The sequence below is a fragment of the Psittacula echo genome (assembly GCF_963264785.1).
Source record: "Psittacula echo genome assembly, chromosome: 1".
Lineage (NCBI taxonomy): Eukaryota > Metazoa > Chordata > Aves > Psittaciformes > Psittacidae > Psittacula > Psittacula echo.
The window spans coordinates 38,666,285-38,689,743 of NC_137735.1; the positions used below are offsets into that span (position 1 = coordinate 38,666,285).

Consider the following 23,459-nt stretch of genomic DNA (forward strand, 5'->3'; position numbering starts at 1 on the left):
TACATTTTATTGAGGTTTATCTAGGGTATGTGATGAGGTTAAGTCACAACATGATTTCAAAAGTGAGTATCAAACATGACAGCAAACGCATGAAACACCACCCTTCCTTCAAGTAAAAACTTCTAGAATTACATAGAATGAAAACACACAAAATCTGAAGCAAAATCTGCTGTTGTTTCAAATACAGAGTCTCCTCTGTATTCTGTGGTATTGCGCATGTGTGACCAGGAAAGGATAAGATTATTATAGTCAAATAATGAGCCAAAATCCTTGCAAAGTAAGTAAATTCAGACTCACACCTGCTGCTTAACCACTGGCTTGCCCCTTGTCTCTAGGCATCATATCCTATGATTTAGTCAGTACAGAAGGTCAATTCCTGGCAAAAATCAACTTAAAAATGCAGTGGTAGCTCATAACTTTGTATTTCTGTGCTTTGTATCTCAGCTATTTCATCTTAAAATACAGTTGGCAAATGCTATCAAGAGCATTTTTGTTGGAAACTCTAGTTTGTCAGTCTGAAGCCAAAAAATATATATTTCCCACTAATAACCCCTGTGGTTAGTATCAGAGTCCAACAGAACTTGCAAAGGACAGTAACTGAATGGTCCGTACTTGCAGAAGCAGATTCTCAAAATTACTTTGACCTGATTTGTACACTTCTTCAATGATTTAGAAACACTGCAGAGCTGAGGATACATCCAGTTCAGACATCAGGGAGCAGGAACTACCTCTTTACCATTTCTCTGTCCTGTTCTTAAAATCTACCTTCAAAATGTTTCAGCCATCTTTACACCAAACACTATTGGGCTGTGATACCTCAGCAAGGTTTATGTGGATGACCTTGAGTATGAGACACAGAAGCCGGTATAAAACTTGGGGCTCTATTTGTACAGACATAGGGAAACACAGAATGGCATTAGTGTGTCCTGACAAAGACTACAGAGAAAACAAGTTGGGCAGAGCACTATGCACAGACATCATAAAATTTTCTTTTCGAAGTTGGGTATTAGACATTGTAAATTACATCCCAAAGCAATTGCTTACTGCTTTGGGGTGTGCTAACACTGAAAATATCATAGTGCTGCATGCAGTGTTGATATGCCCTCTAGTCATAGGTAATCCAAAATCGATGAGGATCCCTTCTAAAAATTTTGGTAGGCATACTCGAAACACCTGAAATAGATGTACACATTGTATGTTGCCATATTTCTAAAATACTATTTGTATAATACGAGTTCCTGGTTACCTTCCCTTCAACACTGAAAACTTTAAGTATGCTGATTTAACAATCTCAAGATAACTTTTAGACTTGGGGGAAGCAAACAGTAACTTGCTGCATTTGTCCAACAACTTTATTATTGCTATGGATCACATTTACGAAGACATCATAAAGTTACAAGGACTTGTAATAAAAAAGGCAGTTCCGACAACATAAAGTGGCCCTTTACATGTTCCATGTGACAACTTTATTACTGCAGTGGATCAGTATAGCAATTACGACTAGGAAATATATTACACATAACTTGTTTTGAGACAGAATGCTACAATAGGCCAAAATAATAGTGCAAGAACATACTGTTCTGTGACATGTAATAATTATTTTGAGGTTACGAAGTAAGAAAGTAACTTAGCAATTTGATAAAAAGGTGGCAACAAAAGCAAATTTATCAATGGAAACGTGACTATTATTGTTTAGTTACTATTGATGGCTGTGTGGTTATTATAATTAGCATCTCTACTTTTCCTCATTATAGGTATTAATGCTCATTAACATATTGTCAAGGATCAGAGAGTGCTAAGTGAGGACACACTGGTGCTGTACACTATACATACTTACAATGAAATGATAACCAATACCCAAGAGACCTTAAAGTAAAAGTAAAGAGAACGCACAACACATGGGAAAAGACTGTTGGGGAAGACATGAAACCAGGAAAACAATATGGGAAGCAGAGGTCTGGACAACTGTGTGATTTTAATGTTACACATTTTGAGAGAACTCACACTGATGCTGATTTTTATGGAGGATTCACGTAAGTACAACTAAGTAGCTTTGAAAATGAGAGAGGGCACAAGGGTCTTTCCTAGAAGATTTAAGAGGTAAGGGATGGAAAGACCATTCAACCAGTGTTGTCCAGTGAATGGGAGAACATATATATCGTAAGAAGCCATGAAAGAGATCCTAAGAGAAAAAAAGGAATTTAAAAAAACTCAAGAGTACAGTGCTTCTGCAAATCTACCCAAAACAGAAACCCATAACACAGGGTCATTTAAAAATATATTTTAATTAGAAGCATGATGGATTCAAAATGTTACGTGTCAAAAAACAAAACAAAACAACACAACAAAACCCCCACACTAAGTTTCCATAGCAAATGTTAATCGAAGGATTGATTGTTTTCACTAAGAAAATTATTCTCAGATTTGCTTTTTGTGTTTGTGTATGTTAGTATTAGAAAGTGTAAGCAAAACCAAGATTAAAATGTAAACAAATTACACATATAGGCTCAATACTTCATCAGATTTCAAAGCACATGTAGGGAAAATTTGAGATAGCAAAAAGGAACTAGGCATGCATTTTTGAACAGATGGTGCTAGATAAGGTCACACAGATATAATTGAGGTCAGAATTTGGACACTGTAGGAACAGACATTCTCAGTGAAAGAGGTGAATCTCCTCCTGTGTATTTCATTAATTACCCAGTGCCAGTCAGTCACAGTGTTGTCTGTTACAGATCCTCTCAGTAATCCCTTGTCCACAGAACTATTTCTCTAGAATATTCTTTTAATATTATGCACTTGAAGAAAAATGCTGTGGAAACAATTATTTGATTTTTAGCTGCAGAGAAAAATGTCTACTGGTATCACCATTAATCTTAGCTACAGGTAACAGTAAGTATTGAGGGGCAAACAGATTAAGGTACATTTTCAATGCCCATTTAGGAAGAACTGATATAAACCAACTGCTACTTCTCAGAAAAATACAAACAAGTTTTACATTCGAAGACCAATTTTAAAATACTTTATATCAGAGACAGAAGGCAAATCAAGAGCCCAGATGGATGTAACAGAACTGATTTGCAAAGTTGTCTTGGACAGATACTGCTCAAATTCTGCTCAGCTTTCAGCATGTAAAAACAGTTTTATCAACCTTGGTGTTGGTGTTGATTTCACACACCGTATCTGAGAGCAGTCTTTGCTTTGTGAGCTTTTTCACAGTTAGTATAAAAATATATTAAATAACATAGTATAGAGTAAAGCATGGATTCATTATTGCATTTATATCTAGCTGGAAGTCATTCACATTTGAATACCAGTTAGAAAGCATACCACAGAAATCAAAACAACTGAGTTTCTACATGGGCCTCGAAGCACTTTGTTATGCTGTTTCAAGTTGTGCAAAATATTCTCTCTACAGCTGTGCAGGCTCAACTTGCAGATGCAACCATCACAGTCAATAGTTTTATTTGAATGACACCTATATCAAATTGCTTTTCTTTCATAATGGTGCATTTTATCTTTCTAAAAGAAAACAATATTTGGAAAAGATCATTAATATATCAATTTTAGTAACATGTTTGATTATATTTTCCTTTTTCCTCTGTTTTCCTTCCTTTAACATTAACTTGGATCTATATTTTGGCCCTTTTTTCCTTCTTGAACAGCATTACACAGAAATACGTGACAAAAATAAGAACAGTAATATCAGGTATAAATCAGCTAACAGTATTTATATGAGTAAAGGTTTCTATAGACTACCTGCAGCTTTGCTTTTGGGAACTGGCTGAAACCAAGGCCAAGCTATTACTAAAGTAAAAACCAATGCTGTATTTTATTATTTTGTTATTTTGATAAAGAAAGGATAACACATTTCTTTTGTGACAACTATTGAATTCCAGAGTCTCTGGATCATTTTGTTATAATAAAAACAATACTGCTTCAGGCTTTTTAAACCAGCTTAAGTACGCTTACAATTTATGCATGCCTACAAGCTTAAGCTTGTCACACATAAGGTCCACGTGTCTCTTAATTCAAATACAAGAGCAATGACATTGCTGGTGAAGTGTAATCGAGTTTGGCCCATTTGATATTGTAAAAGAGTAATGAGAATGAGCTGAAAAAAGTAACAAACGAACAAAACAGTAGTATATTTTACATCCTTTTCTTCTGGTAGAAGCAGAAACCACCTTTTCCCATGTTTTTCAAAAGTAATGCTGCTGGTTGATGACCAGTAACTGAACATAATCAGCCCTGAACACAAATTGGTGCATTACGCTGGCAGCAGGTGAGCCTATGGACCTGGCAATGTCAGACTGCTATGGTAACACGTCAAATGGCTTTAAAATATTGCTAATGGTTTACAATAAAAAGCTTGAACAGCAGGGACAGAATTAAGAAATTACTTGTTATGTTTTATGATTTCTATAAAGCAAGGCTTTTTACAAATTCCTTTGTAAGCTATTCACTGCAGTAGATCACAAAATGCCTTTCTCAGAAACGCCTCTGTGCCATTGGGACACTTTTGACAAACACGCACCTGTTGGCAGGGTGCACGCTGTATGTGAATCTCATGAGCACACATGGAGATTGCTTTTGAACATGCTTTATCAGGTGTGCTCCAACCCCACAGCCCTGCTGCCATAGAGTCTGTGCTGGCACCCACCGCTCAGCACCAGCACCAGCCACCACCACAGCCACCTCCAACACCCCAGCATGACACTTCACTACCGTGACCTCCACACACACATGCTGGCTTTAAAGCACACCAGGCATACAATAAATATATACGTGGCATTTTAATCTGCGCTGAGCCTTGGCCTTTGATGGGAGACATTCAGGCTTCCCCTTGACCCAAAACCGCCCCCGCGGCAGGCGGCAGCCCACCCTCTGCACATAGAGTAGTCCCTACCGGAAGCACCACTCCCGCAAGCAACACCCTCCACGGCGGCCAGTACCGCCAGCGGCCGTATTGCTGCGCAGTCGTGTGCGCACGCGTAGCAGCTGCCGTCCGGTTCGTGGCGGTGTGGAGGGGGCTATGGCGGCGGGGTGTGGCGGGTACCGGCGGTGGATGGTGGTTGTTTCCCTCCTGCTCGTCGTGTTGCAGCCGGCGGGTGCTGCCTTGGCTGCCGCGCTGCCTGTAGTCATCAACACTTGGGCGTTTAGGAAGGCCGCAGAGACAGGTGCCCCGGTGGGGGGCCGGGTGGGGCGGGGTGTCCCGGCCTCCTGAGGGGCTGCCGGAGTTCTGCGTGTTGTCTTGGAAGTCTCTTAAGCATGACCACGGTTATGTGTAGTAAAAAGTAGGCTGTGACCCGGCTTCCGTTACAGGGCTCCGGCTGCAGAGGGCATGCGCTGCAGTCATGGGGCAGAGCGAGTCCTGGTACCGCAGGGAAGCTCTGTGAAGTGCTTCTCTGCGTGCGGCGGGTCTAGGGGCGTTGTAGTGCCTTTCTGTGGGAAGGGGGCCAGGCCCCTGACATGCCTGTGCGCTGGTGTTACTTGACAGCCTGCAAGAAAGTGGTTTAGCTTTCAAGGTGGGGAAAAATGCCTTTAAAATAAAAGGGAAGCTGAGGGGATTATGGGCTGTGGAAAAGCTAGACTAAAACCATTCTTTTGCTAATAATATATTTTTAATTTTGCCCTTCTGAGATTCATTCTTGCCCCAAACATTTAGACAGTTCTTAATACAGTATTTTTGGAGCTCTTTTTTTTTTTTTGTGATAAATTGTTTTGTGTTGTAGTATTGACAGTCAAAGCAGGTTTTCCTATGGCAACATAAATTAGTTGTGGATACTGAATTTAAAAGACTCAGGCTATTTTATCATAGTTGAGTTACAAGTAATCACATATTATGGAAGCTTTATTAGTGAAATGGCTTACCTGTAAAACTTTGTATAGGTCAGAAGTGAAATGCAGTCATGAAAACTGCATGGCCCTTGCTTTGCAGCTTTTCAAAGCACGTGTTAAGGCTACTCACAGCAATAAAGGTAGTAGGACATGGAGTGGTACTCCTCATTGGAGTTTATAATAAAGACAAGCGCATGAGGAGTTGGATGCTGGGTATCCTACTTCTTCTTTGGTGTAGGTAGTTTCATGCAGTTGCATGCTGCATTTGTTAAGATGAGGCTTCTTGAGATGATGGAGACAAGTGTAATTGCTTGCTTCTGCCAAAAAGAGCTGGGCTGTATTGTTTCTCCTGCCTCCCCTGTGTTGGATCTGGCAGATGAGGGAGCACAAGGAGGAGCAAGCAGGATTGCTGTTGTCGGTGGCAGCAAGCTCAGCATGTTGGAAAATCTTGCCTGAGGTCCAACCTTGTGAAATGTTACATGTGCTCACATGTGCTCACATGTGCCAGCTTCAGGCCCAGCTTATTAAAATCGTGTCATTTGGCATGTCTGTAATGTCTTACGAAACAGCACCATGAGCTAGATCATAAACAGCAGAAGACTAAAGGATTGAACAGGAGAATGTGGAGACTAATTTCTTGTATATTGTTTCCACTTTCTTTTTGTTCTTACTGATAAAATTTTGGATCTTTTAGATCACTGTATGGTTTAGATCTTTTTATTCTGCAGCTGGACACTTCGTATTCTCATATGAAGCTTTTGAGGGTTGCTTATTATAACTTTTGCTTTTTATTTTGAGATAGAAGTTTTGCTTCCCTCTTCCTCCCCACCACCAGATGGTTTGAAATAAGCAGTGATAAAGCAATAGTTGGTTCTTGTCAAATGAGGTTATTTAATGTATAGAAGTTGTGATGACTGTTAGTAAAGACCTTCTCAGTGAGAAAAAAGGAAGCTTAGTTTCTCAGTCAGAAACACTAATCAGATGCGCAAGAAGAATAGTATTTAGAAAAATAATGCTTTACAATCTTTTGAATAGCTTAATATTTTGACTTTATTTCACCTATAAGTTACAGTTTATTTCCTTTACCCACTTATATAGTGCATCTGCATTATATCCATCTTTAAAACATTCTTTAAAGCAGTAGTGGAGATATTTCACTAGTGACAATTAATTATTTGTGTTGATTACAGCTTGGGGAGTATTGCAGCTGGGAGGTTCTGAGCTGGATGCAGTTGAGAGAGGCTGTGGTCAGTGTGAGATCGACCAGTGTGATGGGAGTGTGGGATATGGAGGAAGTCCAGATGAAAGTGGAGAAACAACACTGGATGCAATGATTATGAATGGGTAAGAAAACTACATGGAGAAAAGACTGATCCCCATTATTTTTAGCACATTTTAATGTAAATCTGTTGTTGCAGAGATCTTGCTGATTTAGGGTTGACTATAGGAAAAAGTTATATGTAAACTTGTGGAGCTAGGGAAAATACTGAATTAGTGGAAGAGTAGCTAAGCATGTTTGGTTTTGAATCTTTATGTAGTGCAGTAATCTAGCTCTAGGTATCACACTCGCAAAGCAGATAGTTGGTAGCATTGTAAGCTTTCCCTTTACATTCATCCCATAAATATTTCACTTCTGGAGCAATTGTATTCTGTGCTTTATTTACCATTTAAAGCTGCCCTGATTAAAGAGTAATTGCAATTATATGCAATTATATAATTGCATAAATATGAGTTTATGTAATAAAATAGTTATTCCACTGAAAATATTACTGTGGACTGAGTTACTGGTAGTTGAGCCTTATCCCCATGCCTGTGAAAGAAAACAATATAGGGACAAAGTTTTTGCCACAAGTGATATAGTTTGTCTACTACTAGATTAGTGATGTTGTCTGTCAACAGTTAAAGCAGTATGATAAAAGAGCAGGCTTTCTAATTTAGATGAGAACAGATTTTGTCTGATAAAAATGTACAATTATTCTTGTATTTTTAATAGGTTTTAAATATTTCTTGTTACAGCAACACCATGGAAGTTGGAGCAGTTGCGGATCTCAAACACGTAAAAAAGGCAATCAGTGTAGCACGAAAAGTCATGGAATACACTAAGCATACGTTATTAGTGGGAGAGTCAGGTAATTATCCCTTTAACTGTCTTCAAAGCATACCTTTTTCTTATAACACTTCCTGCCAAAATTGCTGTATATTACTCTTGGTAATATAGGAGGGAGGATTCCCTGACAATCAAATGAGTATTCAAATAATTCAGAAGTGTTTACTATCTTATTATATGTGAATGAATTAAGTTGTTCAATTCACTGTTTGGACATGAAAAGAAAAACATGATTTTGTGGTCTTTCCACCAATGTATTTGCAAACATTAACTTGTAATCCCAAGGCTTTGCTAATACCACTGATATCAAAGATATCAAAGATGATTTCATACGAGGCACTGTAGCAGCTGTTACATGTAAACATTTAATTTAAAACCATGGAGCAACTTTTTCTAAAGAATAACAGACTTAATAGACTGTAGAGTTAGATTTTACTATTCTAGTATGTATTCAGCATGACTGTTGTATTTCACAGTTTAAAAATATAAGTGAGAATTTGACTGTAAAAAAACTGCATTAGGGGCTGTACTCCTAGGCACAACAAAAGAGCGATAGCAAACTGGAGGAGTAGTTGAGCTTTTCAAATATGAGCTGCTGCTGTTAGAAGAATACTGGTTTCAAAAGAGATGTACATTCCAGGGAGGTATATGAATAGTGAGTGGAAGGCTACTTGGCTCACAGTTAAGGACTTTTAAAATGTATTTGCCTGTTCAGAAAGAAATGTGGAGGTCAGTGCGAAATTGGCATCTGAGCATTAAGGGTAGGTGGTTTGAAACTGCTAAGAAAAGATTAAAGATTCTTGAGGGAATTAACATGTACAGAATGTTAGAGAAATAAGTGCAACAGTAGTTTCTTGATGGAGTGGAATAAGGCAACAGAGGGAGGTGAAGACAGTGTTTGACAGGAGGTCTGAAAAGAGATTGAGATTTGCAGATTCTATTTCATTTGAGCAGTTGACCATGACTAGGTTACAAGTGGCTTTGGTAAGAAAGATCTCGCAGATGATGCTGAAAAAGAAATTGGTCAGGCGTTAAAAAGAGGACGAAGAAGTGCTCATCATACTCCTTTCCCCCTTACACCTTCAGCAAGTTTACCAACAACACCGAGCTTTGTGGTGTGGTTGACATGCTGGAGGGAAGGGATGCCATCTAGAGGAATCTTGACAGTCTTGAGAGGTGTGCCAGCATAGACCTTATGAAGTTCAAGGCTGAGTACAAGGTCTTACACCTGGATTGGGGCAATCCCAAGCATAAAGACAGGCTGGGTGGGGATTGGATTGAGAGCAGCCCTGAGGAGAAGGACTTAGGGGTGTTGGTTGACAAAAAGCTCAACATGAGTCAGCAATGTGCGCTCTCAACCCACAAAGCCAACTGTGTCCTGGGCTGCATCAAAAGGAGTGTGGCCAGCAGGTCGAGGGAGGTAGTTCAGCTGCATTCAGTTTTGGGGCCAGCAAGAGAGGAGGGATGTGGACCTGCTTGAGGGAGTCGAGAGGAGGGCTACAGAGATGCTCAGAGGGCTGGATTTCCTCGACTATGGAGACAAGATGAGCGAGGTGGGCTTGTTCAGCCTGGAGAAGAGAAGGCTCTGGGGAGACCTTATAGCATCCTTCCAATACCTAAAGGGTGCCTATAGGAAACCTGGAGAGGGATGTTTTACAAGAGCATGTAATGACAGGACAAGTAGGAATGTTTTTAAACTGAAGGAAGGTAGATTTAGGTTAGACATGAGCACAAAATTCTTTACTATGAGGGTGGTAAGACACTGGAACAGATTGCCCAGAGAAGCTGTGGATGTCCCATCCCTGGAAGTGTTCAAGGCCAGGTTGGATGGGGCATAAATGTTAGTGAATTAATCAAAGCAGAGAGAAATTAAGAAAGAATAATATTCTGAAAGCATGTATTTTCTGTAGAAATAGGAACTTGGATAAAGGAAACTATAGTCGTCTTTACCAAGCAAAAATTGATAAAGAGAAAAATGGAGCTATAGCTTCAGAAGAATACATCTGTACTTTTAAATCAGTATGAGAGAAATAATAGTTTATTTTCTAAATGAAAATGTTCACATTTTCACCAGAAAAGCTAGCTAGAATAGTAAATCCTTTTAATATATATATAATCTCTGCAGGCTTTCTTTATTCCAGATGCAGAATTGCTGAGGTTATTCTTCATTTTTTTCCAAATAACTAAAGTACACTTTTATTCAAATCTATTTAGTGATATAATCCAGGATAGTCTGCCCATTTCCTAAAATATAATTTCTTTGAGAAGCTCACACTAGAGAGGAGGAGGCAAGCTGTGGCACACATTCATTTTGTTTAGTTGATCATTTTTAAATGTGTGACACGTACCTTTTTTCTGGCAGTAAAATTTTAATGAAAGTAACATGAATTTTTAATTTTCAGTGTTAAAAGTACTGATGGCATCTGTTACGAGTGCCATGACACCTGAGTAGTCTTCTCAGTTCTGTTTACAGTGACTCAAAAAAATGAAGTTTAGGTCTCTTAAAATGTTTTGTACATCAAGAACTTAAGGAAGACAGTGCATTACAGAATCATAGGGTGGTAGACGTTGGCAGGGACTTGAGGTCTTCTGGTCCAACCTTCCTTCTTAAGTAGGGCCACCTAGAACTGGTTGCTCAGGACCATTTCCAGATGGCTTTTGAATATCTCCAGAGATGGAGACCCCGCAACCTCTAAGCAACTTTGTCACCATCCAGAGTGTAGAAGCATGTCCTGTTGTTTAGAGGGAGCTTCTCATGTTTCTGTTTGTGCTCATTGCCTCTTTTCATGTCACTACGCACCACTGAAAAGAGCCTGGCTTGATCTTCTTTACACACTCCCTTCACATATTTTTATACACTGATGAGATCCCCTGAACCAGGCTGAACAGTCCCAGCTTCAGCCACTCCTCCTAGTTTTGTATCATCTGCAAAATTTGGTGAGGGTGTGTGCCCCCTCATCCAGGTCATCAATGAAGATACTGAACAATACTTGACCCTGTATTGATCCCAGTGGTACGCTGCTAGTTACTGGCTCTAGACTTCATACTGCTGATCACCAAACACCCTCTTAAGTTTGATCCTTCATCCAGTCCATACTTCATCAGCTTCTCTTTGAGAATCTTATGGGAGACAGTATCAAAAGCTTTTGATGTGGAAGTTAAGGTAGACAATATCCACTGCTCTCCCCTCATATACCAAACCAGTTGTTTCATCATAGAAGGTTATCAGACTGATCAACCACAGCTTCCCTTTTGTGAAGCCATGCTGACAACTCGCAATCGCCTTCTTGTCCTTCACATGCTCAGAAATGGATTCCAGGCTTAGTTGTTCAGTCATCTCAGTAATCAGTGTGAGGCTGGCCAGCGTGTAGTTTCCTGGGTTCTGCTTGTTAGCTGTGGTGTAGCTTCTGTTGAACAGATACAGATGGCCACACTGATCAGAGTTGCACTGTTAAAAGAATTGCTTTTTCTGTTCATTGCGTGATTTCTTTAGGCCAAGTCTTGGAAAATCAGCAATAGAGGCCATGTATGCACACTGAATCTGGTGAGGAACATTTAATACAGAATGATTACAAGTGAGGAAGCAAAGAATTAGTTCGGTTATCATGTGCCAAGAAATTTTCAGGTTTGTCTCAAAGAGATAGGAAAGTTTCATAATCACAGTATGCCTGACCCTTTCCCTTTGTCTTCTAGCAATACTTAGACCAATAATCCAAGTAAACAGTTCAGAGAGTAAAGATGAGCAATTCTGCTTCCTGGAATAGAAACAAGGCTTTAGAAGTCATGAAAGAATGACTGACAAATATGCACAAGCACAAGTTTACCTAAAAACAACCCCCAAAACAAAAACCAACCAGACAAGAAAAACCACCAGACCTGCCTGTTTTGTTTAATTGAAGCTGTCAGTTTTGTTTTACTCTGAGTGCAAAGAGGATTTAACTGTGTCAGTTTTAAAGAAAAACATAGAAAACATGTCCAGAAATAACTGAAGGCTTTTCTTAATTCTTGAACTCGAGAAGCTCGTTCAGCTGCATGTTATAGTGATGTTATTATCAAGGATTGGTAATATAAATTCAAGCATCTGAATCTAGCAACAATATCTGTTACTTGGTAATATCAAATGTATCGACAACTAAAAGATGAGAGAGTAGTTGATCTTCTTGCATTTCCTTTCCCTAACAAGAAAAGCCAGTCTTAGAAGTGCAGTGTTCTTTTGTTGCTTGTGTTGGTATTTCTTTTGCTCTCTTGACACATACTATATTAATTTTCAAAACAAGGAAGCAGTCACTTTTCAAACTGCAAGGAAGAAGTGTAATATGTAAGCTGGTGGATTGATTTCTGCAAGTATCAGTGTTTTGGTGGTAAATATGCTGCTGTTACTTGTATTTCATAGAAGACTAGATTTTTAAGGAAAATATACTGTTATTTGTATAATATACTTAAATATTTCTGTGACACACACAGTCCAGGCCACTCTTGCTTCAGGTTATTTGTGTTCAGTTGATAAACAGAGTTGAATCTGTTTCTCTTTCAGTGCTAAAACTTACATATGTTAACATAGTTACAGTGAATTGAGGAAATTTGATATTGCCAGTGGAGGGAGAGTTTGCTACTGCAGTTATACATTACTATAATGGCTGGTACTGCTCCCTGAAGACATATTTCTCATCTCTGTAGAGGATATAGAATTTTTGATTTCTAGATAACATTACATGAATGCATTATCATAAAATATATAACCATATGAATAAATTAATGGTTTTGGTTTTGTTGTTGCTTTTCAAGCCTCCCTGTTTGCTGTAAGAATGGGGTTTCCATATGAAGATTTAACTACCCAGAAATCTCTTTTGATGTATTCAGAGTGGCTTAATCAAAGCTGTCAGCCAAATTACTGGAAGGTAAAGTGTGGTGGTGGTGAAGGTGGGGTTTAGGAAGTCAGTAATGCAGCATTGCCTCTTTCAGCTTATATTGAAGTTGTACTTTACATGTGAAGAAAAAAAAAGTTTTGCATATTAAATGAACAAACTTGGAATTACCAAGCGTTTGGTAGGCTCAGCAAGAGTATGTGTCTAGCTGTTAATTTCTTGGATCCTGCTGGTTTTGGCCTTGGCAGAGTGTGTATTTTTTTTTGATGTATTTATAAATTTCTATAAGAAAATCTTATGGTAGCAATTAAGGTTATTAAAAAGTTAGCGAAGCTAACCTGTGAACTGGGAACACATCACATTAATGCAGCTGTCTGTTAAACTTGCGTGTTGTGGTGAGATTTCTCTCCTGTTTGTTTTTTTTGTTTGTTTTTGGATTGGTGTTTCCGATTTCTACATGTTTATATGCTGTCTTGTTTCTTAGCTATTAAATGCTGCATTGCTGTACCATTTTAATTCAGTATAGTGTTTTTCAGTTGGGAAATTATCTTGACTATGATGACTATGATACTGACTTGACAATAACATCTTGACATTAGTAGAACAAGCTCAGTTCATCTGGCTGGCTTTTAGCTTGAAAATTTTCTTTGTTTCAATGAAGTGAGGCTTTTTTTTTTTTTTTTAACAGTCAATGGAGCAGAGCAGAATCTTTAATTTTATCGTAACTTTCTAGTAAGAAAAACTTTTAACTGCATCATACCAGAAGTCATTCTTTTTTCTTTAAGCAAATCAGTTTGTGGGATTTCAGTACAGCTGTGTAATTTAGGTATTGGGCATCTGTTACCTGTGTGGTAGATTACAGGTATTGACTGTGGTATTTTTAAATTTATCTATAATGAAGCAGAATATATTATTCATGCAAATCACAAAATGTTTACAGAATGTGATACCAGACTCTTCAAAATCCTGTGGACCATACAAACGACCTGAAAAAGTAACTTATAAAGAAGAACAGACCTCACGAAGAAGTTTTCATAATCATGATACTATTGGTAACAACTTTTGGTAACTCTGATGCTGATGTATTTTTAATTCATCATTCCTCCACCTTAGTTTTTGTTCAGTGCCCTACTGCTTTTCCCTCAGATACCTTGTCATAATTTCTTGGGCTGCTATGGATGCTTAGAAAACTGATCAAGATTAAAAATACTTATCTTGATTATGGTTAACTTAAGTCTCCCCTGTAGCTGTCATACCAACTTAAAAGGCTTTGCAGTGGTGGAAGATATGAGTAAACTGTTAGTCCTGTTGCCAGCCAAAAGCAGTGTTTATTGAACGGTCTTTGCTTTCATTTTTCTGCTATTCTGGCTTTTGTCTAAATAATTTTATAGAAAATCTACTATGCTTAAAACAGGTTAGCAGTAGTAGTCCCAAAAACTTCTAAGAGCTTACTGATAGAGGACTGTTAATTGACAAGCCTATAAAGTGATTAATGATCAGATCAGGCGTAGGAGTGGAGCAGTTAAGGTTCATGTCTTCCAAAGCTTTATAGTTTTTAGTCTTGAAGCTTGCACTCCTTGGTTTTATCTGGATTTTTCTCAGTTTAGCAATTCAGAACTTTTGCCTGACAGTATTTGCAATACCAAGAAATAACAAGTTGTTTCTTCTTTGCTTCCAATCCGCTCTCCTAATAACAAATTAACTTTCTACAGAAGTCAGGCAACCTACCAAGTTCTTGTTTTTGTAGGTAGCTTTCTTTATTGGGATATACAGTCTCCAGTGCTAGAAAATTCAGAAATCATAGAATATCAGGATGAGAAGGGAATCTGCTAAGAACAGTTCAGGAATTTGTGTATCATTAAGTAGTCCTAAGATGTTTTGTTGTGAATGATGGTGCTTACATTTATACTGCAAGTTCTTCCACCCTATTGTTTTATATGTGAAACGTGTCCTTGAATAACACATTTTGAGAAGAACCTTCATTCACAAAGCATTTCGGAAGTTGGCAGAAACAGATGCCCTTCCAGGCCTTTTTGCAGAGGCTCCTGGTGGCTATAGAGTCAGTGCCTCTATGCTTTTAGCTTCTGATGGTCAGGAATCTTTTCTGTGAGAAGGAGGTAGTGCTTATGGAGGTTAGAGAACCAGAATTCAGCTCTTTGAATTCTGCTTCTTGGATCTTGACTTGTACTGGAGTTTGATCCTAGCAGCAGCTTCTGCCCTCTCTTAGAGGTGAAGTCTTAACTCTACAGAGAAGCAGCTGATCCGAAATCCTGCTACAAGTGGCAATCTAAATTTCTGTAATATGAGGCAGTACCTTCCTTGTCAGCACAAAATTAACAAGGGGTAGGGTTATCCACACATCTGATTGCCTGCCATGTAATTCTTGTTAACTTTGGTAGGCAGTGTGTCACCATCTGTGAAATTTAAGCTCATCCTTGTGATTCTTCTGACCCCCTCACCCCCCCTTTTTTTTTTTTTCTTTAAGTCTCCCTAAAGGACCATTTATAATTTCCCGACTTTGTTGTTCTGGTGGTACTGGGGCAGGATGTACCAGGTGCTTGTTATCTACTGGTTAACATAGGTGTGTATCAGGAGACAGCGGCTGTTTGGGCAGCAGTAATGTACATACAGCTCTGAACAGTGTGGCACTCACTTTTATAGATTGGTTTTTGAGCTGTAATGCATCCAGAAAGTTTCCAAATGTGTTTTAAGAAGAACTTCCGTAAGAGTACGGCTTCTCTATATTTAAGGATATCAGTAGTTTGGAAAGTCTGGGTATTGTGGTTTATTTGATACCATAGTGCTAATTAAATTTGTTAGGACTGTTTCTGAATGTGTTTCGTCCTTGTTGAAAACTTTAGGTATGATTGTAATCGGTGGGAGTGGAACTGTTGTTTCTGGGACATCTACTAATGGCGCAGTCCACAAAATTCCAGGGTTAGTATCTCTGATTTTACAAAAAAGCTTTTTTCCTGTCTCATTTGCTACATTAAGCTTATATAAAGGTTATATTTTAGACTGCAGTGATGGCCTTGCTTATTTCTGGGCATCACCACAAATCCCCATACTGAGAAACTGTTGCAAGATGTTTGTCTTTGAGGGAGTGCTTGTTTTTCAGCTCACTTAATTTACCATACAGAGACACAAACAACTGTCACGGTTGCAAGGCAACTTGTAAGGCATGGCACCAGAGACAAATAAGCATTTTGGAGAGGTGCACAGTCTCCAAAGAAGTGTACGTAGAATCAGAGCCCTAGGCTTGTATTTTGTCTTTGAGCCTTTTTTCTACCCAGATAGGAATCTTTTCTGTCAACCAAGTCAGACAACTTACAGATTTAGCACCAAGTTATTGAACATACTAATGTCCCCAGCTGCTTACTGTTGCCCACTGGCTAAACCTTACTGCCCAGACAATAGTCAGTATAATAACAAACAGTTGTGCACTGGAGGTGGATTAAGCCTCGGGTCAGTCAGGTTATCACAGATCACTTTTATTGGTAGTTTTAAGACAAGACTTCTGACTGCAGTGGAGTGACCTCTTTACCTGTTCTGTTCTCCTGTGAGTTTAACACTTAACTCAGCTGGAGGCAGTAAGGTTGACAAAGTTAAAAGGATGACCAGGTTATAAGAACTTGCCAATATCAGGCCAAGAACTATTACATTAGTGCAGTCCCACTTGAATTATTAAATCACCATTTTCTGTAGTTTCCAGGTTCTGTTTTTTTTTTCCATTTTTCTCTACAGCCGTGTAGGAGACTCTCCGATAGCTGGAGCAGGATCCTATGCAGATAGCACAGCAGGAGGAGCTGCAGCCACTGGGGATGGTGACATAATGATGCGCTTCTTACCCAGGTTTGTCCTTAGGGCAAGCTTGGCTATTTTTCTCTAGCAAAATGTGAACTCAGAAAATTAACTAATTGATTAAAAAGCCTGTCTTAGTAGCTGCTGAAGTGGGAGTAAAGGAGGGAAAGAACAGCAGCACAGTCAGGTCATCGTTATGATCTGTCTTAAAAGAAATGACTTCTTAAATATCTTCATGACAGATCCCTTAATACTGCCACGCTGTTGAGCAAGCAGGCACCAGGTAATGAGTATATCCCCAACTTGCACACTTTTTAACAGAACTGATTAGCTTTCTCGTACGAAGTGTTTTATTGTGTGGGAAATAAGCCTTATAAATTGCAGGAAGGTTGAGGGGTGAGTCTCAGGTTTCTTGGGAGGGTGGGAAGGTGTCACTGTAACAATCCTGTATAATTCCATCTAATTTGAAACTGGAAGAGTGTTTTAGTGCTGTCATCTTGGTTGTATAGCCTACATAAAATATGGGTGTTTTCATGACTGAGTTTTGACAATCATTCTTGCGAGTTGGTCTCAGCAGGAATGACTTATGGAAGTCTGTGCTGAACGTAATAGGCACTGATGCTTGAAGGAATATATAGCAATGGCCTTCATATTCCTTGAGTGCTTTTTTTGAAACTGGCAGTTAAAAACGCTTACTAGTTTGTTGCATATTTACAGGTGTCCTCAATGAGTTTCAGTCTGTTCCAAGTCAGCCTTGAAATACAAGGCAGTCGACAACCTCACGAATTATCCTGAGGTATTAGATACCAACAGCAGTATTGAGTTGAGCTCCACTATGAGGTTAATCAATAAAAGCTTACATTACAGTTTAGCAGCCTGAAGGATTTGGCTTTAATGCTTAAAACATTTTTTGCTGGTACCAGTGGGTTTTAGAAAACAACTAAGACTAGATGGTTAATCACAGATTCTTTGTAGATACAGATCTTTCCTAAGTCCATGTTATTTAGATATTCCCACATGAAAACAAATAATAGAATTGACTTGCCAGAAATGAAGGAAATGTTAAATATATTTTCTGTCTGCCTTCTTTGAGATGGTATCATTTTACAGAGTTTTTGATTAGTGAAGAGACCCTTGTGGAATACAGCTTTATATTCAGATAGTTATCTTTAGGTAACTTGAACCTATTTGATTATTAGAATAAATCTAAGATAATAGGGAGCCTTAAATTGTAAGGAAAGCTGTCTTACATGGTACTCTGATAACATCTGTAGTTAATGTTATCTGTAGATGAGTCGTAGTGTAACGAGTTGGTTTTGGTATATGCATCTTTCAGCAAAACAAAATCTAGTGTTGCTTGCTTGTAAGTTACATTATGTGTTCTAATCTTCAGGTTCTGAAAGAAAATGACAACAAAAGTAACTTTTTTCCCTCTGAGGACATTTTGGAAATGTAACTGATTCATCTCAAAACAATGCCCATGTATTTATTTGCTTAATGATACTGTAGATACAAAGAAGTTCCTCTAGATTTCTCTTTCATTTTGAGTAATTTTTTTTTTAAATTGGTTTGCAAAAAAATAGAAAATAGCTCAAAGTCTTGAGCAAAACATAGTACCTTCATGTTCATGAAATAAAGAAAATGGGTCAATTTTGAGGTTTCCAGAAACTGAACTTCTTTTCTGGACAATTTTTTTAATGCTTACTGAAACCAGTAATTGATCAGTAATATCAGAGGTCAGTTTTCTTCAGAAAAGTACCTTGGCATTTGCCTTTTTGAAAACCAGTCACAACTTTTCATGCCAAACTTAATCACACAGTAAAAAAAAAAAAGCCTCTAACTCTTTAGCTGCTTCTTTGCATTTCTTTAACTGATCTGTTGCTTGGTCTCTTCTACTCCAAATGATTGAGAGCATTATCCCAGGTTTAGTCCTGCCCTAGAATGATAGATGGTACAGAGGACATCTTGCAGCCCCTTTTAAGTCCTATTTGTAATTACTGTTCATGTAGAACTTGAGTAATAATTGCCAAGATGAAGTTTGGATGAAGATTATTTATCATGTGTTTCCATTATTCAAAGAAATCAATGTCTGTCAAAGGTATTTCAGAACATATAATCTCAGTATGGCTAACTGTCTGGGTGTCATAACTGTTTTTCTTTCAGTTATCAAGCTGTGGAGTATATGAGAATAGGAACAGACCCAACAGTAGCCTGTCAGAAAGTTATTTCCAGAATCCAGAAGTATGCTCCAAAGTTCTTTGGTGCTGTCATATGTGCCAATAGAACTGGAAGTTATGGTATGTATTTTGCTTAACAGACAAAGCTTGTTGACCCTAATGAGGTCACAGAAGTACAAAACCAGAAGTGGATTTTGAAAAAGAAGTCTTTAATTATTCTTTGAACACTGCAGCAATACTGGCCATTCATAATATCAAATGCTGGTTAGCAGGGCAGCTGTGTCTTAGTGTGGATTTGAGATATTTTCATTTTTCCCCTGCATTTCAATGTCTTAGACTTCCACAAAATTTTTGCAAGTCTTAGTAAAAATCAAAAATATTTACAACCTTTGTGTGTTTTCCTGGACTGTGTATGATTAATTTGAAGGTTTTAAAAAAGAATGTTTATGCCTCCCCTAGATATAGCATAAGGCAGGGAGAATGTGAATGTTAAGCATAGCTTCAAAGCATTCCAAGATCAGTCACTGTGCCAGGCATCTCATTAGTGAACTCTTAGATCAGTAGGAAATACAGTTTGCTAATCAACATGGCTTATTTAGTTAGACTGCTTATTGCTGTTCTTTGATCTCTTATTTCCCATAGTTCTGTGTTTAAGAGATTAGTGTTGGAGGAACTCATTAAGTTAATCAGGATTGAAAGAGAGAGATTTTCCTAACTTGTGTTGCTGTTTCAGATTGTATTATAAGGGCATTAATTGTGCTGCAGCAGTCAGTAGCACTATATTTTTACTTAAAATTCAGTACTTTCAAGATGTCTTAAGTTAAACAGATTGTAAAGAACAATTACACCATTGTAGTAGAATTAGTAACTGGGTCTTTAGATGATAAAGTACAATAACAAAGACACTAATCTTAAATGCAGCAAATTACACTTTTTTTTCTTTCTTTCCTAGGTGCTGCGTGTAATAAAATTCCAGGATTCACTCAGTTTCACTTCATGGTTTCTAGTCCTTTGCTAAGTCACCCAACTGAGCAAGTAGTAGATTGCATTTAATTTCTTTTGTCGTATTAACATCTAAATTTAAGACAGGGAAAGTGCTAGGCTTCCCTAGATGCTGCTTTTTAAAATGGTTATTCCAAGGTCTGATGGCTCTTATGGTCTGTTTGGTTTTGTAAGAACTAAGTAGCCAAAAGTGATGAATAGTAACCACTGAACTGGACCTTTGCTTTGCCATTTAATAACATATTTGGCAGAAATCTGAAAGGTTGGGGAGCAGGAAGGTCTCTGCCTCTACGCATGGGACTTATTTTGAGAAAAATTGTCCAAGACAGTCCAGGTTTTCATTTCTCTTGAAAAGAAAATTCCATGCAAATGCTGACAAGCAAGGAAAGAGGTTTGAAGAGTAGTGGAGACTATTTCAAAGCTTTAATTAAGAGGTAAGGAGCATCTCCTTGTGGACCTTTTTAACTTGTTTCACAACAGCTGAGAATACATTTGAATAGAGAGGACATCCAAACATCCCTAGTAGTACAAGCCCTCAAGGAGTATTGTGTTGACTCTGACTGGATGGGAAAACAGTTCAAAACCTTCTTGTCACCTGTTTTATGTAGTGGAAGTTAAGTTATAAATCTTAATCACAGTGATTTACTTGCCCTTAATATGCTGTGCACTTTCCCTATGGCACATTTACACCTGCAAAGGAGCAGTTGAATACCTAAAGCATGAGAGTTACCTACAGCTGACATAGCTGGGTTTGTCACTTTCTGTGTCTAGATACCAGGATTAATTTGTAATAGAACTTCAGCATCTTGAGGATTGTTCCACGGGTATTTGAAGATGTGTGATTCTTTTCTTAACTTGGAGTCTTGCTGATCATTTGATTGAATCTTTGCTGAACTTGGGCTAGGAAAAGTTGAAGGGGGGAGCAGGTAAAATAAGTGTATTGCCATAAACTTGATTTATTCTTTGTCTACCTGAATAAAATTAATTGTGTAATAAAAGCACACCTTAATGTATCATTTGTAAGTAAGGTTGCTTAGATGCTTGTGTACTGTGCCTTAGAATGATTGTTGCCTTATGTTCCAAGTTGGTATCTTTAAAAGCTGGAAAAAAACGTTCAAACCAGAGTAGCTGTCTTTAATGCCTTGCTGTCGAGCTTAAGCAACAAGTAATTTATTTGGAGGATTCACTTCTGTCACTGGATCTTCAGAGCATCTTGTAGCCCAGAGTTCACTCTAGGCTACAGCAAGCTTTTGTCAGAGGAGCCCTTACTGAATATATCTCCAGTGGCTTAAGATAAGTTTTCTACCTGTTGTGTCTACCATGGCTGCTGTATCTTCAGATAACTCAAGTAATCAAGTGCAGATAGATTAATAAAATCCCAGTGACTGTTACTTTGGAGATAACATTGTGGTTTGTAAACATAGAAGGTTCAGTATGGGCAGCTGAGTGGCAGTGTCTCAAACTGCTGCAGCTGAATTCACCAGGATTCATTTCTGAAGATGGGAAACACCCTTGGCTGGCTTTCTAGTGTGCTAGCTAGTGTATATCACTAGGGGAGTTATGAGTGCTCTGTAACAGTGTACCTGAGGTCACTGTTACAATTCTAACAATTCATCTGTATGTGAGAGCAAAATTACTTGTCTCCATGAGACATATGCATGACTACATGTGGTTTAATAATATAGGTTGCTTTGTGATGTTGAATTAATTCTTGTAAGTTAAAGGGTTAGTTTGTGTAAGCTATTTTTATGTATTTTTAATTTGACAGTATATTATTTATAAATTAAACTTATAAATGTGCCATTCCAATGTTATGGACAGAATTCTGAATTAAAAAAAGTATTGTGCTTAATATTTTGTCTTTAAAATATCTCTTTGCAGGTTGTTAGCAGTATGCTGTTCTGTTATGCGTAGAAGAAAGATGAATTTTTTTAAGAAAGATTTTTACAAGAACAAACTTGCCAAAACTAAACAAAAACTCTTCAACAGTTTCTGCTGGGGTTGTGGGAAAAAAAAAAAATCTTACCCAATTTCAAGGAATTTTATATTGTAAGTTTATACTGTCGTTATGTTTTTGCATGGCTCTAAACTGTTCTTTCATCAGGCAATCTATATGAACCCTGACAATGTTTTGTACCACTTAGTGAAGAAAACTTTCCTGTGATACCGCCGTTGTAGCTTACCATGGAAATAACGTCCTTTCATCTGTAGCTGCCTCAACTGGGAATAAATAACATGTTCAGAGAATTCAAGGTTGGGCTTTTGGATGGAATCAACAAGTAATATTGTATAAACAGTAGAGACTATTATCTCTTCACAAGGTAAAAACAACAGTGGTGCTGATTACTTTATAACTTGGAAATTCTTCTATTAGCACTTGTTGCTTGGGCTTAGTTAGGATGTGATGGTTATAACTTGTTAACGACTCTGTTCATCCTTGTTTTGAAACAAGAGTATGTGTAGGATTTCAGTGCCATTATCTGTAGGCTGTGTGTGTGAGGAAATATCAGTGATAGTTAAATTTACTCTAGCTGTAATATACAACTGGTGTGTTACCTGCTAAGCACTGAACTGCAGATATTCTCACTGGAGGTGTGTTCATTCCTCTACATAAGTTCTATTAAATTTACAGAAAAAAAAAAACCCATGACTGAAGTGTCCGTGGAGCAGATGTGGCAGAATCTCAGGATTTTGTGACTAGTTTTATTATTGTTTAAGCTGCCGAGTCAGGCAGCAAACCTTTTCAGATCTTTATGCATTTAACAATATTAGCTGTGTTTTCATTTTCTTCTTGGTTTATTTTTTTTTTTCGCTTGACAGTTGGAATCAGTGTAGGTAAATACACCTGCTTGTGCAGTGCTGTCTTGGTGTGATTAGCTGATACCTTTACAGTGACAGGTGGTGGTTTGTGAAATAAAAGCAATAGCAGCTTCAAAGTGTGCCAGCTCTTCAGGGAATTCCTGTTATTGGTGACTTGTGTTTTTCCTAATAGGACAGGGAAAAATCTTTTAAAGAAGAGCTTTTTTATTATACTTTTCCCAGGTAGAACTTTACAAAAACATTGTATTGTAAATGTCAGGGGGGTTATTGGTTAGGAATGGTCATTTTGGAGCTCTGCATGGGAAGAACTTTCATGTCTTAGATGAACAGGAATTTTCTTGTTTTCACCTTTTGCATACTTTCCAGGCAGACTGTGAAATACATTTCAGCTCTAATTCTGTTTGTTGCTCAATTATTATTTCAGTGCTGGTTATGTAAAACACAAAAAGCAGTGGCTTGCCTCTTGAATGTAGTTGTGAATTTGTATTACATTTTGTATTTCTGCTTTCCCAGCATTTGTCAGCTTAAGATCCTAAGGAATAAGAAATGCAGTTTAGCAAGAAATCCAGAGGCCTTGGTTTATTTGAGTACTGTTATGTGCAGATGGGAAGAATCCAGAGTTGTTACCTGTCCAAGACAAATATACAGAGAATTTTATAGAACCTGACCCTTCCAACGGGAGAAAGGCATTTTATGAGTGTCCACTTAAGTCTGATCTTCCAACTGCAGGTGCAGTTTGTATTTAGTCTTTGTAGAATGTCAGGGTAACTGAACAGGGAAAGGGTTGGGTTTTTTTTTATGCATACAATACAATAGTAGATAATACTGTATTATCCTGCATCAACT

General features: G+C 38.0%; 1 protein-coding gene across 1 annotated transcript; it reads left to right on the plus strand.

Moving 5' to 3' along the window:
- Positions 1 to 5,035: 5,035 nt before the first annotated feature.
- AGA (aspartylglucosaminidase) lies at positions 5,036 to 19,844 on the plus strand (the record flags this gene model as incomplete). The annotated part of the gene is made up of 9 exons (XM_080631422.1): positions 5,036 to 5,180; positions 7,032 to 7,185; positions 7,858 to 7,970; positions 12,734 to 12,846; positions 13,754 to 13,865; positions 15,675 to 15,750; positions 16,558 to 16,665; positions 18,778 to 18,911; positions 19,744 to 19,844. 9 exons carry the CDS (start codon positions 5,036 to 5,038, stop codon positions 19,842 to 19,844), a joined length of 1,056 nt encoding a protein of 351 aa, XP_080487548.1.
- Positions 19,845 to 23,459: the final 3,615 nt, after the last annotated feature.